General features: G+C 39.0%; 2 protein-coding genes across 2 annotated transcripts in view; one reads left to right on the forward strand and one right to left on the reverse strand.

Moving 5' to 3' along the window:
• Positions 1-3,636: 3,636 nt before the first annotated feature.
• Positions 3,637-18,323, reverse strand: part of LOC116272724 (SHC-transforming protein 4-like) — a 100,205-nt gene continuing 85,518 nt past the window's right edge. The window contains exons 5-6 of the mRNA XM_031661496.1: positions 8,564-8,617; positions 3,637-4,329 (exon numbers count right to left, since the gene is read on the reverse strand). Of these exons, the coding sequence (XP_031517356.1) occupies positions 4,249-4,329; positions 8,564-8,617 (135 nt within the window). The 3' untranslated portion in view covers positions 3,637-4,248. The remainder of the gene's footprint in view (positions 4,330-8,563; positions 8,618-18,323) is intronic.
• On the forward strand, positions 13,734-16,347 carry LOC116272725 (EP300-interacting inhibitor of differentiation 1). The gene has a single exon (XM_031661497.1). The coding sequence runs from the start codon at positions 14,696-14,698 to the stop codon at positions 15,260-15,262; it is 567 nt and encodes a 188-aa protein (XP_031517357.1). The 5' UTR covers positions 13,734-14,695; the 3' UTR covers positions 15,263-16,347.

The raw sequence follows: 18,323 nt of genomic DNA on the forward strand, positions 1-18,323 counted from the left end.
ATTTTTAAGACTTTTGATGCAAATCATCAAATTGCTCTTTAAAATGTTTGAATTTAAACTCTTTATCAGCAGTGTTCAAGAATAACTACTACTCTAAACCACATCTTATCTTTTTTCAATGTTTGAAATTTGGAGATGAAATATGGTGTCTAATTATAACTTGTGTGTCTTTGATTGCTAGTGAGGCTAAACTTTTTTATTTTTCAAATGTTTCTTGGTGCCTTGTCATGTTCTTTTGTGTGCTCAGGACATGGAATCTGTCCATCTACTTATTGGCCGGATAAACTTAGGAAAACTGCCTTATTTTTCTCACCTCCAGTGTTTTCTCCTATAAAAAAAAAAGGAATGATATGTTTACATACCCCCTAGGGCTGCTGTGAGGATAAAATGAGATAATGCAGACGGAGTACTGAAAATGCCTGGCACATAGTGAGCATGAAATAAATGGTAGCCATTTTTCTTTGCCTAATTTTTTACTAGATTATTTGTTTGTTTTTTCTATTTATAAGAATCCCTGTTTCTTTAGTGGCAACACCACTCCATATCACACAGAATAGTAATAATAGCTACCATTTATTGCCTAGGTGCTATAAGCCAGGTATTGAGACATTTGCATTGCATACGATATCTCATTAAATCCTCGGGAACATCTGATTCCTATTTCTTCATCAATCTAAATATCTAAATAGTCATCAAGCACTATTAGTTCACAAATTTGATCCAAACTGTTCCTTCCTCCTCCAGTGCCATTTAGAACATTACACGCTGCCCGGGACTAATGAGATGTCCTCTAAACTGAACTCTGTAATTCCAGATGGCTTTGCTGCTTTCCAATACCATTTTTGTTTCGTTTCGTTTTTGAGACGGAGTCTCGGAGTCTCGCTCTCTGTCGCCCAGGCTGGAGTGCAGTGGCCGGATCTCAGCTCATTGCAAGCTCCGCCTCTTGGGTTCCCACCATTCTCCTGCCTCAGCCTCCTGAGTAGCTGGGACTACAAGCGCCTGCCACCTCGCCTGGCTAATTTTTTGGGTTTTTTTTTTTTTTTTTTTTTTTTTTTTTTAGTAGAGACGGGATTTCACCGTATTAGCCAGGATGGTCTCAATCTCCTGACCTCGTGATCCGCCTGCCTCGGCCTCCCAAAGTGCTGGGATTACAGGCGTGAGCCACCGTGCCTGGCCTCCAATACCACTTTTAAAGACACAACTGCCAGAAAAATGATCATTTAGTAATTTCAGAATAGCAGAACCCATAATAATTTTTTTAAAGCTCAAAATATTTGATGGCTCCAGTGACCTCCTGGCCAGTATTCAAAGCCCCCCACAATCTGTCTCTGGTCTAACTTTTCAGCTGTGGGACCCCTACTTCCACTCTTTCCTTTCTCTGCAACCCTGCCTTTACACACACGTTCACACACCCTGCAAACACTTGGCTGTAAGCTCTCATTATACTACTCTTTCACCTGTGTCTTTTTTCACTTAACTCCACAAATCCCAAGCATCTGCTATGTTTCAGGCACTGTTCTCTCGGCATCTCTCTTTCTCTATGCAAATCTTATGGGTTATGTTTCTCCCTCCTACTAAATGATATACCATGGTGGGATTTTCCTTCTATAATCATTAATAATTATTTGTGTATTCAAAAGCTGTGTCATCACCTCTTTGCAGGTACTGTTAGTTCAAGGGCTCATGTTGGGGGAAAAGATTTAGTACTACAGGAGTGTGTGCAAGCAGGAGGTATGTTGAGAACACAGTGTCTTCTCACAGAGATTTTTATAGCCAAGCTGTATGAGAGAGGACGAGGAGACCAGAAAAGGAGGAATAAGTGATAGAGACATATTAACTTTTAAAACCAAGAAAGCTACCCTGTTTCTAAGTTATCTTCTTGGACACACCCATTTTCCTACAGGAAAGAAAGATGTAATGAGGGAGGAAAGAAAACTATGCTTTCCACATGTTATGTAGATGTTCTTATTCCCACTTAAAAGATAAGAAAATCCAGGTTTGAGGTTGTGAAACAATCTGCCTAACGTCATACAGTGAGATGATGAAATAATGATGATTCCAACCCAGTCTTTTTGTCTCCAGCATCAATCTTATTTCCTATACACAGGCTGATGGCTAAAGAAAGAAAAAACTGAAACCTTGATTTGGACCGCTTCTATCCTTCACCTCCCAGCCAGGACCTCGCTCAACAGTTCTCACGAATGCCTTCTCAGAATCCCCATGCCAGGATCCCCAGGGGTCCTCTTCAAGCAGCTCGCTCTGACAAATGACTCAGGCACCAGAACAGGAGCTTTCAAAGTGAATATGCTGCATCATAATTTTCTCTGCCTCTCTTGTTTCACTTAAGCAAAGGGAGAGCTTTGCAAGCATGTGGATCCTTCTTGGCCATTACCCTTAGCAACAACATTAATCTTTGAACACTTCACCATCATTTACTTAAGAGCAATGACATGCCCAGAGATATTCCATGACTGATGGCAAAGTTACTAAACATCTAGATTTCCCGATGCATTTTTTTCTTCCTTTCACCCTGTCATTTCCATGTTAAGACAAAAAGTGTTGTTGTTCAGAGGCCTTCCCAGAAATAGCAAGCAGTTATTATTTAGGGAAGTTCAGGCAAGGATTAGAAGAAGTTGCCCTTTTCTGGCATCCTTTGTTGCGCCCTGCTCCTACAACCCCACTGTCCCATTCACTAGTTCCTGTCTCTCCTGCTCACTCTTTGACCATGATTCATTCTTCTTACTTAGTTTAGAGTGGGTCAGTTTTAGTAGAGTATTTTATAGTGTTTATCCTCCGCCGTTCCTTCTTTTTCATCTTTTTGCTGCCACATTCTTTTGGCAAACATTTGCTGAGGATCTACTGCGTGCCAGGCTCTGTGCCAGCAGCTGGGCTTCATAATTTCATTTCTGACAATCACAATAGCTTCCAAATGGATATCCCTGCCTTAAGTTTCTCCCCGAATCCATCTACTACATCCTGCTGCCAAACCAATCTGTCTAAACTCTACTTTGTAAACAGTACTCTCCACCCATCTGTCCATGGGATTAAGTCCCTACTTATTAGCTCTCTTGTATCTGTCCTACAGATGCCTTTTAGACTTTTACATTGTGAGGTCCAGGGTGTTCTATTTATTTACTCCCCGGCATGCCATGTGCATTTCCACCTCGGTGTCTCATAGCTCTCTAAATTTTCAAGTCCTACTCCATGTCCACTTAATAAATGTTTGGGGGCAAACTCCATCCCTGGGACAGCAGAGGATGTGGCCTAACTAATACGTTCTAGTTAAGGAGGAGAACCAACTTAACACTTCTACCTAAGAGGAGTCTGAATGTCCCAGCCTTAGGGATGAGAAGCAATACTAACCATGTGACCTTGCTAAATCCTGAAACAAGAATTCCCATCAAATCACTCTTCCATTCACTCAGTCATTCGATAAAATAGTTTTTGAGTATCACCTATATGCTAGGCATCGTGATGAGTGCTAGGGAACAACAGCGAGTAAGACAAACAGGTTCCTGCCCTGATAAAGATTTTAGCCTAGGAAAAAGGACACATTAAACATACAAACAAGTGCAATATGTGAGTAAATAAAATATTAGGTTGGTGCAAAAGTAATTGCAGTTTTTGCCATTAAAAGTAATGGCAAACTGTGATTGCTTTTGCACTAACCTATAATAGAAATGTGGAGTGTTAATGAAAAGAGAAATAAGTATTGTGATGCAGCAAGGTAGGATATGCTACTGGAGACAGGAGGTGCTATCAAAGAAGGTCTCTGAAGAAGAGGCATTTAAGCAGAAATCCAAATGGTGAAGTCAAGCATTCAAAGAGATACTACAGGCTCTTGAACAGCAAGTATACAGACTCACACACACAAACACACACACACACACACACACACACACACTCCCAAAGCCAATGCAGGTCAATAACCTCACTCCTCACAGGCTTTGGTCTTATGTGTAATTCTTTTGTTCAGTGGGGATGTGACAGCCAGCCCCATCTATCATAACCATAATAGCTTCTCTTTTGAGTACACAAACAGCTAAGCCTTTGGTTTGCGGATCTTTAAAATGATTTAAATTTCATCTATATAGTTTTTCTACTTTGCTGTGCTAACACGGTGATTTATTTCCAACTCAAATTTGCATAATATTTCTAGAATCCAACATAGCACCCTGGTGATACTCATCACTCTGTACATTGAAAATAATTGTTGGTTACTTTTTAGAGTTGGTATATACCAGCTCTTTAAAAAATCTGTAAGTTGCTTTCCATACCTCGTTGATTAACTGGATCTTTAGCTACGTAGGCAACATAGTCTGTAGTATCCTATAAAAAAGGGAAAATGACTGTATTTAAAATGGATGAACTGCACTGTTGAAAGAAACATATATTTCGGACATGATACTGAGGCAAGGACTTAAATACAAATGTTTTTATTTAAAGAGACAAGAAAAGCATTGTAAAAGGGAACATAAACAAATATACACTATATAGTTTAACAATTATGGAGTCCATATTCTCTGTCCATTGGGGAAAGAATCAGAAAATTAAAAACTTAGAGGCAGACTGTCATTAAGAATAAAATAGAAAGCAGATAGGGAATATGTTAGGACATATTCTTTAAAAATGGCTAGGGACTATGATGCTATCCTAGATTGAAAGTTGAAGTATCAGGGATTATGCAATCATAAAGGTGACATAAACTAAGATAGGGCATCATGATTTCCTGTTGTCCGAACATATACCACATATATCAGAAAGTAAGTTGACTGAAGAGACATGTTGGATTTTGTGGTTGTTAGCTTGCTTGTATGCAGTGCAAGTTAACTTAAGGGATGATAAAGTGAAAATACAATGAATTTATTTGATCAATATACAGAAAAAGAAAAATCATTTTTTAAAAAAAGAGAACCCCTGAAAAACTTAAGAAGTTCAAAAAGAGATGCACTGCTGACTTTGTAAAAACAAACAAACAAAATGCCACTTGGTAATCCCAGTTTTTATTGAAAACAATAAGCTGATGAATGATAAGGTTTTAATAATTAAAGATGCTTTTTGTTATCTAAGTTCTCAGGAAAAAAATACACACAATGCCATTTGCAGATCAGAAGTATGACTCTCTAGAGGGAAGATGCAATCAACTGGCAGGAAATAAAAGCCCATGTTTGTAATACCCTCAAGGACAATCACTTAATAACCCACAATGAATCACACAGGAAGCGGATCTCAGGGTCAGCATAACTCGTCTTGGGCAATTAAAAAAATAATAATAACACATACCTAAGTAAATTTCTCTTATGCAAAAAGGAAAAAGGTTTTAAATATCCGCTAAATAAATAACGCCATATCTATGGGCTTTGTTTTACGTGAATTTAGAAGGAAAAGCACAATTGCTGGGGACTTTGCCACTCTTATTCAAGTGACGAGGTGGTCTGATGCCAGTCATGCTGTCTGGTAGGTCCAATTATGGGAAAGAGGCGGTGAGACCTCTCCAGACCTCAGTTTCCTCATCTTCAAAACAGCCTCCAACGCTGGTATAGTTCTAAAATTCTACAGCTGTAAACATTTGGGAGAATTTACAGAATGCTAAAAGTAAAGCACAAATAGCAGGGGAAAATATGTTTAAACGTATTTAATTTTTGACACATTCACAATGCATTTTTTAAGTGGAGAAAGTATATATAGCCATAGAGACATTACCAACAAATGTTTTCAGGGCTGACGGATGGAAAACAAGTTAACTGTTTTTGCAAAGAGAGTAAAAATGAGGGCGAGCAAAGGCCAAGAGATGAGAAGACTATTCATTATTTTTGAAATTTTGGAGGAAATCTTGGAGAAAGATTACTATGTTGGACCACAGGGACTTTGAAGTCAGCTTCCTACTCTTGTATGTAGTTCGCCCTAAAGCTGTAAACTATCTCAGTTAGTATCCTAAAACAAATATGGGCATGTGTTAGCAATAGTGGTAGTAGTTACTTCTTGTGACAGTGTGCCAGGCACTGTGCTAACACTAACCACGCATCATTTCACGTAATTCCCACAACACTGTCAGGCAATAGGGATTATCCTCCATTTACACATGAGGACTCTGGAGTTTAGGGAATTTAAATAAATCAAGTCTACTTGACTCCAAAGCCTGGCAGTACATCACACTGCCTCCCCGACCTGATGATAAAACTTCATAGAGATGATTTCTAATGCCAGTGCTTAGGGTGGCTCCAGACTTCTATTTTACTAGACAGGTGCTTTAACCAACTAAGCCATGGCACTGCCGCCAGATTTCTATTTTAAATTTGAATCAACAGGCTTTCTCACCAGCTTCAGAGAGCACAGAGGTGCTCTCAATGCAGCAGGTACAAACCTTCCCCATAGTTGCCACAAATTATTTACTGTTTGTTTTTGATAGGAACGGTGCTTTGGTCAATTTAAAGAACTAAAGGCACGTGAAGAGAGTATGAAAAGATTTAAGATTCTGGAGAACAATAATAGAAATCATTCAGGGCATGCCTTGAGTAAATGAGTGTTTGCACACCAATCTAACATGATGACAACCCTGGAGAAATTTAGGGCAAACACCAATAATTATTTTTCATACTACATGTATAAACACTACTTTAAATCTCTTAAGAAAAGTATTTGAATTCCTTCATGGATGACTGAGCTAGGAAGACGAGAAAGTGCTGGTATTTTTCAGCCCAGATTCAGTTGACCCTCTCTGCCAGCCATCATCCTTGGTGTTGCTAATGAGGCCAGATTACAAGGCTGGATGGAAAAGAGTCCAGAGAGGCTCTTGGGTTCAAATAGCAGCTGCTAAGCACCTGACACCTTGTATGTCCCTTATTTGCTAATGGGAATTCACAATTAGGCATCTGTGGAATTTCTTGGGGAAAAGGTAGAACTCTTAATATTTGGTTTACTTTTAAAAATGGCAGCATCATAGAACTAATATATAATAGTTATTTGAAAATAACTACACCCCAGGCTAAAAGATGAGGAAGTAGTAATGCCTAAAGGGGAAACTGAATAACCATTAATTAGAAAACAAGAGTTTGAAATCCTATGAAGGCTGCTTTTCTTCCATGTGCTTCGTGAGCCAAGATCATGCCACTGCACTCCAGCCTGAGAGACAAGAGTGAGATTACGTCTCAAAAAAAAAAAAGCATGTCTTGGTTTGACATGCTTAAATACTTTGGGTCATTGGTAGCCAATGTGAAGACAAGTAATTATTGAAGTGTTTTTAAGAATTGGCTAATTTAAATAGCATTTACCTACATATTTTATACACAGGTAAGTTACACCAACACCCAAGTGGAAGAACCTGCTTAAATACTTTAGATGCCAGTAAATGAAGCAATGATTACAGAGTAACTTCAGAACTTTACTTCCTTTTGCGATATACAATTATTTCTCCCCCATTGAATATTTAGCAAAAAGTTTAAAACAAATTAAAACTACCATGATATCAGCTGCCAGATTTAGTTTTTAGCATCCTCATATTTTCTTGGGTTTCTAGGTTATCATCCTATCATTGATGACTCTACATTTTATTCCTCAATTAGAAGTGAAAAGTAAATGTGGTGGATAGAAAACAATCAATTGCTAAACTGAATTTTATTGGTTCGTTCCTGAAGGATATAATTTTTTTAAAAGAAATGCTTTGCAGAAAAGAAGGTAATACATTCTAAGAACAAGGTCTGTGTATGTTCCCCTGTTTTCTTGACATTACTGATGTTTAACCATTATGAAAGTCATACTCTGTCCTCTTCTAACCTTTCATCAAAACATATGGAAGGTTAGAAGAGGAAAGAGTACAATAAAAAGACCGATAATGTCACAGAGTGGCAAAAGTATTCTTCTACTCCCTCAGTTTAAACAGATTTGCTTCTTGCTCAGTTGCAGGCTCCCTAGCTTCAAAGCCCCTCTCCTTTTGCTCTGGTCCAGAAATGGTGCAGTAGGGAGTCAAGGAATGACACTCCATTCTGCAAAGTAGGCTTGGAGAAATCCTGTACAATTTCCAGGAAATGAGTACCACATGACCTCTTCTTAGCAGAGAAGAACTACAAGTTCTCTCTCCCCAGCTCAGCATTTCCTCCATGAGCTCCTGCAAACCTGGTTGCTCATTCCAGATTAGACTTAATTGACTTGGTTGATATACCAAGTGCAGTTGATTAGTAAAGTGTGCCAGAAACTCTGTGTTGAGAAGAAATTCTAAGGCAGGATTGAGCAACACATGTGTGACATACTTGCTTTTCATGACCTAGACATTATCAACAAGAAGCTTATTAGATGATAACTCCATGGCTAATAACATAATGGAGCACTACTAGTTTCATCTACTAATCCAAACATTTTAAAATTTAATGATAGGAAATATTTTGCCCAAGGCAAATTTTTTATTATCTGCTACATGTAGCTATTCACAGACTGTAATAGTATGTTAGGAAAAGACATGTAGTGGCTAATATGGTTTATGTAAAAGTTATTTCTTTTTATCATCCAGCCCCAAACATCAAGAAGTTATTTTAACTCATAAAAAGAACTTTTGTGAATCCATACTTACAGGATCTCCTCCAGAGGCAAACGAAATAGACTGCATATGATGATTTGCAATAATCTGAAAAACATAAATATGTATGCTAATATGAAGTAATCATTATTTCTAGTTATATACAGTGTAACAGTAATAGACATACATTTGTTTGTTTTGTTTTTACCTGATCAGCATCCCTTTGGAAACCACCCCACCTACGCTGTATAATAATCTCATTTAAACCATGAGATTCTGGTGATTTTGTGATGCCCATCTCACTGCCCTTGCCTACCCAGGTGGAACATTATCTAGGGCTAGCCAATCAGAAAATACCATCTCTCTGGATACAGCAGAGCCAATCAATGTCTTTTGAGAAGAATTGAAATGAATAATAGGAGAGAAAGCATCTCTCTCTGCCATTAAAAACTATGTAAGCCCAAAGCTTCTGGGGGCCATATTACGCTGCCATGTGAGAAAAGTCTGCTGGAATATGAAGTTTTTCTTCTGATGAAAATCAGAACTGAGAACTAAAAATAGGAAAAAAGTCTGCTGGTAACATTTGTTCCATCACTTTAACCAATATATTTCACCTGTCCCTTTATATTTTTGTTTATTTTTGCAAAAGTTAGTTTGAATTTGATTTCAGTCATTCACTACTAAATGTATCCTGAGTAAGGCACTAACATTAAGACTTCTAATATGAATAAGAATCGCCAAGTAAACTGCATTAATCAGCTAAGAAGACTGTCCTTTATTTGAGAGTCTAGGATTGCTTGTTTGGAAACCACAGTATAATGACCATTTGCAGAGCCATATTTGTCATGCTATTTTGAAGGTTCATTAAAACACCAACTATGCAACTATTGACTAATCCTGTTTTCAGAATTGTGTGACAGAATCTACCAAAGCTGATTATATGAGATGACCAAGCAATTCTATTCCTAGATGTATATCCAACACGATTGTGTAAATATGTGCAACAAAAAATATTCTCAAAGAAGATAATAACTGCCCTGTTCATAAAGCCCTAAATTGGAAACAATCCCAACGATGACTATTGTAATATTCAAATGGTGGCATACTATATAGCAACAACATGTTTGTTGAGCAAAAGAAGCCTAATACAAAGAATATATACTGCATGGCTTAATTTATATGAAGTTCAAAACTAGGCAAAATTATGGTATTTGAAATCAGAATAGTGGTTATTTCTGGAGCACAGGAAGAAAGGGCAAACGGTTTTCTGGGATGCTGGAGTTTCTTGATCAGAGTATTGGTTATAAAACTGTTCATTTTGTGATAATTATTATGGACTTATTATCTGTGTACTTGTCTACATTTATATTTCAGTAAAAACAAAGTCAATATACAAAGATCAATGTCATTCCCATATATCAACAATAGTTGGCCGGGCGCGGTGGCTCACGCCTGTAATCCCAGCACTTTGGGAGGCCGAGGCGGGCAGATCACGAGGTCAGGAGATCGAGACCATCCTGGCTAACATGGTGAAACCCTGTCTCTACTAAAAATACAAAAAATTAGCCGGGCATGGTGGTGGGCACCTGTAGTCCCAGCTACTTGGGAGGCTGAAGGAGGAGAATGGTGTGAACCTGGGAGGTGGAGCTTGCAGTGAGCCAAGATCGTACCACAGCACTCCAGCCTGGGCAACAGAGTGAGACTGTCTCAAAAAACAAACAAACAAACAAAAGCCAATTAGACACTGTATTTGGGGGAGAAAGGTACACTTTGTAAGAGTACTTTAGTATAAAACTAATCAGAATCATGTAATGCTTTTTGGAAAACTTCATTGAAGAGTATAAATAAGACCTGAACAAATAGAAAGATATACATCACTTTCACAGATGAGAAGACGGTATGACAAAGGTGTCAATCCTACCCCAGATTAATTTATAAATTCCATGCAATCCCAATAAAAATGCTTCTAAAATTCACATGGAAGAATAAATGTGCAAGAGAGCTAAAGCAAATTTTAAAAGAACAAATGCATAAGAATTCCTTTATCAGATAAGAAATATTATAATATCATATTCAAGATGCCCCTAAATTCATATGAAAGAATAAATGAGCAAGAAGAGTTAGGGCAATTTTTTAAAGAACAAAGACAAAATATTCCTGATCAAACAGCAAGATATGAAAGTGTAGAAATTTCACAAGAATTCAAAGTCTAAAAATAGACTCATGTATTTAAGAACTTTTAGTCTATGATAAATGTGACACCAAGCAGCAGTCAGCCAGAAATTATGTGTCCATGGTGAGGAGAACTAGAGCAGAGGCTCCCAACTCCCCTGGCCACAGACCAGTACCAGTCCGTGGCCTGTTAGGAACCGGGCTGCACAGCAGGGGTGGGCAGTGGGCGAGCGACAGAAGCTTCATGTGTATTTACTGCTGCTTCCTGTTGCTCACATTACTGTCTGAGTTCTGCCTCCTGTCAGATCAACGGTGACGAACGGTGACGTCAGATTCTCATAGGAGAATGAACCCTTTTGTGAACTACGCATATGAGGGATCTACGTTGCATGCTCCTTATGAGAATCTAATGCTTGATGATCTCAGGTAGAGCTCAGGTGGTGATGCCAGCGCTGGGGAGTGGCTGCAAATACAGATTAACAATAGCAGAGAGGTTTGACTGCACAGAGACCATAATAAATCAATTGCTTGCAGACTCATATCAAAACCCTATCAGTAAGTAGCAAGTGACACTTAAGCTGCATCTGGTGGCAGGCTACATAGTGGCAAGTGAGTTGATGTACTTCAGTTTGTACAGCTGCAGCTGATGGCAGGTTTTAAGTCAGAATCTGACGATTTTAGTTTGTGCCTGGCCCGCCCATTATCTTATTTACCACTTCCAGCCATGTCTCTTTCCTGCACCGTGCACTTTCTCAGTCACAGTTTTGGTAAGCCCATTAGCTAACCCTAGCCAAAATGAGTAAAAAACAAACTTCGCTGGAGAGTTTCTTTGAAAAGGGAGAAAGATCCACGATGAGACTGCAGAAGACTTTAAGGCTGCCAACAAAAAGAAAGCTGCATTTAAAAGAAAATACCAAGAGTCCTACTTAAAATGCCAGTTCATTACAACAGGTGATTCACATTCTCCAAGCTCACTTTGTATAATATGTAGCAAGTGGCTGTGTAACAAACCCATGAAGCCTTCTAAACTGCTTTGTCACATGGAGACCAAGCACCCTGCATTAATACTAAGCCTTTGGAGTTTTTCAAAAGAAAACAATGTGAACATAAAGAATAGAAGCAATTATTGAAGGCTACCACTTCATCAAATGTATCTGCACTGGGAGCATCATTCTTAGTGCCTAACCACTTTGCTAAAGCTAAGAAGCCCTTTACTATTGGTGAAGAGTTGATCCTGCCTGCTACTAAGGACATTTGTCATGAACTTTTAGGAGAGGCTGCAGTTCAAAAGGTGGCATGTGTTCCTCTTTTGGGTAGCACCACAACTAGATGAATAGATTAAATATCAGAGGATAATGAGGTACAATTGTTAGAAAGGATTAATGAGTCACCATGGTACACAATCCAGGTTGATGAGTCTACTGATGCTGACAACAAAGCAACAATGCTTTTTTGAGTATGATATATTTTTCAGGAGGATGTGAATGAGGATACATTATATGCACTTTTGTTGCCAACCAGCACCACAGCTGCAGAACTATTCAAGTCTTTGAATGATTACATATCAGGAAAATGGAATCAGTCATTTTGCATCGGTATACGCATGGGTGAATCAGTTGCCATGACTGGATGGCATTTTGGTTTCACTAATCAGGTCAAAGAGGTCGCTTCTGAATGTGAGTCTATGCACCGTGTCATCCATACAGAAATGATGGCTAGTTGGAAAATGTCACCTGAAGTTAACAACATTTTGCAGTATGTGATTAAAATTATCAACCATATTATACATGACCTTCACTCACATCTGTTTGCACAGCTCTGTGAGGAGATGGACGCAGAGCACACATGTCTTCTCTTATACACAGAAGTGAGATGGCTTTCTAAAGGTAGATCACCGGCCAGAGTTTTCGAGTTAAGAGAGCTGCTGCAGAGATTTCTTTTTAGAAAAACAGTCACCATTGGCGGCACATTTCAGTGACACAGAATGGGTCACAAAACTTGCTTACTTGTGTGACGTATTCAACCTGCTCAATGAACTCTGTCACTTCAGGGAAGAACAACAACTGTGTTCAAGTTGGCAGATAAAGTGGCTGCTTTCAAAGCTAAACTGGAATCGTGGGGGTGACAAATGAACACTGGGATTTCTGACATTTCAAACATTAGCAGAGATTTTGAAAGAGACTGAGCCAGGGTCTTCTTTCTCCCAGCTGGTGCATGATCACCTATCTCAGCTTTCCAGAGATTTTGAGCATTACTTCCTGTATTAGTCAGGGTTCTCTAGAAGGACAGAACTAATGGAATATATATATACACATATATACATATGCACACATATATATACACATATATATATGTAAAGGGGAGTTCATTAAGTATTGACTCACACTATCACAAGGTCCCACAATAGGCCATCTGCAGGCTGAGGAGCGAGGAGAGCCAGTCCAAGTTCTAAAACTGAAGAACTTGGAGTCCGATGTTCGAGGGCAGGAAGCATCCAGTACAGGAGAAAGATTTAGGCTGGGAGGCTAGGCCAGTCTCTTTTCACATTTTTCTGCCTGCTTATATTCTAGCCAAGCTGGCAGCTGATTAGATTGTGCCCACCCAGATTAAGGGTGGGTCTGCCTTTCCCAGTCCACTGACTCAAATGTTAATCTCCTTTGGCAACACCCTCATACACACACCAAGGATAAATAATTGTATCCTCCAATCCAATCAAGTTGACACTCAGTATTAACCATCACACTTCCCATCCACAAAAGACAGAATGGATCTGTGACCCATTTGTGAATAAGCCAGGTGAATCCACTTTGTCCATGCTAGAAGAGGATCAACTGCTTGATATTGCAAATGGCGGTGGCCTTAAAAGTATGTTTGAGACAACTTCAAATCTCCATACGTTCTCGATTAAAGTCAAGGCGGAATATCCTGAGATTGCCACAAAAGTACTGAAAAGTCTCCTTTCATTTTCAACATCCTATCTTTGTGAGGCAGGATTTTCCGCAGTAACAGCAACCAAAATGAGATTACAGAATCCACTGGACATAAGGAACACACCTTGGATGTCACTGTGTCTCATCACCGTCTAGTTGCAGGACTGTCTAGTTGCAGGAAAACAAGCTCAGGGCTCCCACTGATTCTACATTATGGTGAGTTGTATAATTCTACGTAACTACAATGTTATAATAATAGAAATAAAGTGCAGAATAAATGAAACGTGCTTGAATCCTTAAGTATACACAGTCATATAATTCATAGAAGTATATACAACTTAAAAGCAGAGGCTTTTAAGTTGAAGACAGGTAAAACATGTTTTTAAAAAACACACAAAATAGTATTTTGCTATGAATACATAAAGATACATGTAAATGCAAATAAAAAGAATTTAAAGAGTACACGCCGCATTGGTAATAGTGGAAAAATACCTACTCGGAGAAAAGAAATGGGACCAAGTATTTCTTCGCTATAACTAAAAAAAGAAAAAGAAAAAAAGGACAATATATATGTCGTTTGTGAATTTAACTTTTTAAATGACAACACTAAAAGGACAGAATGGATTAGTTAATATGCTGATCTGTGGTTATGGATGTTGTCTGGTTTGGAAACGTGGATTTAGAAGTCATCAGCACATAGATAAATTGCCCTGGGGAGGAGGAAGAAGGGAGGGGAGGCACATTAATGTTAGGAGGGCCATGTAAAGTTATTTTCCAGTTTGCTGCATCACAAGCAGCAGTAGGGTTAAGTAACACAGAAACTGTTACGCCTCTTGCCTACAAGGTCCCTAGATACCAAGTTCGAATCGACGGAAACGTAGCTCAAAAAGCGACGCCCACACCCCGGGAAAAACATTGAGCTACGCCAACCACAGTGGCGCGCCAAGCAGGAGGCGGTACCTGAGGACCACGCCTGCGCGCGGGGTTACGCAAGCGCGCAGCCTTTGCGCACGCGCACAAACGCACGGCCGCGCAGCATCTATCTTGCTGGAAGCTTTTTGCCAGAGGTTGAGCGGTTTGCATAATGTCGGAAATGGCCGAGTTGTCAGAGCTGTATGAAGAGAGCAGTGACCTGCAAATGGATGTGATGCCTGGCGAGGGTGACCTACCGCAGATGGAGGTAGGCAGCGGGAGCCGGGAGCTATCCCTGCGTCCCTCCCGCAGCGGGGCCCCGCCACAGCTCGAGGAGGAAGGCCCAATGGAGGAGGAGGAGGCCCAGCCAATGGCGGCGCCAGAGGGGAAACGGAGCCTTGCTAACGGGCCCAACGCTGGGGAGCAGCCAGGCCAGGTGGCGGGCGCAGACTTCGAGAGCGAGGACGAGGGCGAGGAATTTGATGACTGGGAGGACGACTACGACTATCCCGAAGAGGAGCAGCTTAGTGGTGCCGGCTACAGAGTAGCAGCAGCTCTTGAAGAAGCCGACAAGATGTTTCTGAGAACAAGAGAAGCAGCCCTGGATGGCGGGTTTCAGATGCATTATGAGAAGACCCCGTTTGATCAGTTAGCTTTTATCGAAGAGCTTTTTTCACTGATGGTTGTCAATCGTCTGACCGAAGAACTCGGCTGTGATGAGATTATTGATAGAGAGTAGTTACATGCTGTTAAAAGAGGAGGAAACTACTTGAGGAGGGACCCAACTTTCCGCTATCTTTTGGGTTCATTCCAAATAGTTTTGTGCCATTGAAAAACTTGACCTTCAAAAAAATTTGTTTTTCAGAATAGAAGACAATAGGACAGTGACTGCACAGTTGTGAAAAAGGAGGAGAATCATTAAAGAAAAAGGAAAAAAGATTTTAAGACTGTTGAAATCTGTTATCAAGAATGTCCTAAAACACCTATGGCTTTGACTTTGTTATTGATCCAGATTATTTTCCTTGCATTGGGGAAAATATCTTTCGTATTTGTTTGCTGTAAAGATGGTTTTGCAAGAATAAGTCATGACCAAGACAAACTGCCAATACAAGAGCCCACTGATATTAATTATATAATGAGAAAAAATGTATCCAACTAGGACACATATCTTTTGAGTTATTTGGACTGAAAGTTTAAGAAAACTTGGGAAATTCTATTTTGTGATCTAGTCAAGCCATAGTTATCAAAGGCTAAATTTTCAGTGTAAGATAAATGAAGTATTCTTCATTATTCCAAAAGGATGAGTAAACTCAAAGATGTATCACGTGTGCTCTGTATCTTAAGATGTGTTTCCAAGAGCGTCTGAAATTTTGTTTGTACATGTATCTTGATCATTTATAAAGCCACTGTGATCTATAAATCAAGAAAATTCATTGTCATAACCATTTTTAAAAGTCAAAAATTAAGACATCTTTAATTAAAAACTTTCAAATCTAGACACTAAATGTGTGTGAATGTACAATGAAACCATTGCTCACGCTGTTATATACTAGAGAAATTTTGTTTTGCTTGCTGTTTTAATTTGACAGGTGAAATACTTTAGTTGAACTTCATATTGTAAGAACTGTTAATAAAAAGTTGTCAAGTAAAAAGCCCTATATCTAAAAAGACTTTATGAACAGTTATTCTATCAACTTTTAAAGGTTTTAAACCTACCCAGAAATTACTTTGGTATCTGAAGTTTCCCTCTGTCTCCTCCTCTAATTAAGCTTGTTATTTGTTATGCACCAGCATTGGAGATAATAAAATTTCTTGTTCTGTGTATTTTGTTTGGCTAATAATATTGCATACATACTTTATACTAGTTTTTATTGTATGTGTTAACCAGTATTAAGGGAAAATAATCCAGCTTCAGCTATCTAATTCACAAATTAATTTCTGGAAATTAAACTTTGTAAATTAAGTTTTTGCCCTACAAGAATTTGCTGGTCTAGGAAAACCTGCCCTATCAATGAGTATGTTGCCATGGTTACCTTACTAAGATGCTGAGGTTCTAGGAGAGTAATGATTACATCAGAAGGCTATGTTCAGCAAAATGAGTGTATCAGCAGGTTTTATCATGATCAGTAAAAAGGTTCCAGATGCTTCTGCTCCATTATAGCAGTAAAGAACGAATATCCAATGCAACAGGACAATTCAGAGCCTTATTTATTTTATGGTCATCCTGCCTTTTGGGAGAGAGATCTGTAAAAGATAGGACTGTGACAAGGATGATCAGAATTGTTCAGACACTAGCTGGGTTGGGAGGGAGAGATGGTGGAAGTAAAGTGTTGGTTCTTAGACTTCTTAATCCTACCACTTCCACTGCTATCTCAATTAGCCTGTAGCTACGGTCAGATGAGTGTGGATAGATAATTAATTTCATGCGTGATGTAAATTAGTTTGGATGGGGGTATGCTAGTGCACAATAAACTGGCTGGTTGTATTTACCTCCAGATGTTTATCTTTACTAGGAAAGGTAAACTCTTGGGAAAAAAAAATCTGACGTCCACAAACTAGAAGGTTGTGATTCTGTTTCTCTCTGGGACTAAGTAGGGCACAAGAGTTGGGGGTGGGAAACACTCCCTGTTACATCTGAAGGCCCATCTTAGGGAGAAAAACCTGGGCTCTGCAATTGGCTCGGTTGTTTTTCAGTCTTAAAAATAGGCAGTAAGCTGAGAGACAATGAAAATTGTAAATACTTATTTGTATTTATTGAGGATAGAAAATTAACATTTTAACACCCCTTTTAGGGGTGTAAAATCATTTGTATTTCCTTTACATGCAGTTACCACAGACAAACCAGACTACTTGGTTAAAATTTGGGTTCTACTATTTGTTAGCTCAGTAACTGGGAAATTAATCTCTCGGGCTTGGGTCCTGAACTGAAAATAGGGACAATTGGATGTACCTTACAAATTGTGAGGACTAAATGAAGATGTGTGTGAGAGTGTGTGTGTGTTTGTGTGTGTGTGTGTGTGTGTGTGTATCTTCATTTAAGGGAACTAGAGAAAGGAGTTCTGGGGAAATTCTAACTGATTTTGCAAGATAGGGGATTTAAAGAAGCTTTTGAGTACACAGTGTGATTAGGGAGAGTTTTGCAAATTTATCCATATGTATTACAAATGTTCGCTTAGATCAGATATCCCATGTTGGCTATCTTCAGGCCACAGATCTATTTTGTTTGGTTCATGCTTATAATTTTAAGAGACCAACATCTCAGTACAGAGATAGCAGCTAAAAATCTAGATTCTTACCTTTTTATTATTATTTTTTTAAAGTAAAAGATCTGGGAGCCTTTGACCTATAGACCTATGTAGCCAAAAACCAAACAGACAAAAAAGCAAACAAACAAACAAAAACATCTGATTCACCTTTAGACAAGGAAGGTGTTCTGTTTGCCAAGTGTCAGTGTTATCTCCCCAACATAGAGGCCAGGTAGCACTTGATATTTATCATTGGGCTTGCACCATTGTTTTTTCTTGTGTTTGCACAGCTTGCGTTACCTACTTGGCCTCTAAATATCTCAAGTTGCCTCTCCTTGTAGAGACTAAAGGATGTCTCAGTTTTTGCCTGTTTTACCTTAACTCTATTACCCTTCTGAATTCAGTATCTGTTAGAGTTGTAGAAATCAGTAAAGAATTAGTGGGAGTGTGAGCTACTGAGACTGACGTTTTTGCTTGAGGCCCTAAAATACTATATTAAAGTATGTCAATAAAGTCTGTCGCTTGAATTTTGAAACAAGGAAATACCTATAACTT

Source organism: Papio anubis, unplaced genomic scaffold, assembly GCF_008728515.1.
Source record: "Papio anubis isolate 15944 unplaced genomic scaffold, Panubis1.0 scaffold175, whole genome shotgun sequence".
NCBI lineage: Eukaryota > Metazoa > Chordata > Mammalia > Primates > Cercopithecidae > Papio > Papio anubis.

Excerpts from the sequence above, each read along its gene's own strand:
- LOC116272725 (XM_031661497.1), top strand. The coding sequence starts at position 14,696 with ATGTCGGAAATGGCCGAGTTGTCAGAGCTGTATGAAGAGAGCAGTGAC.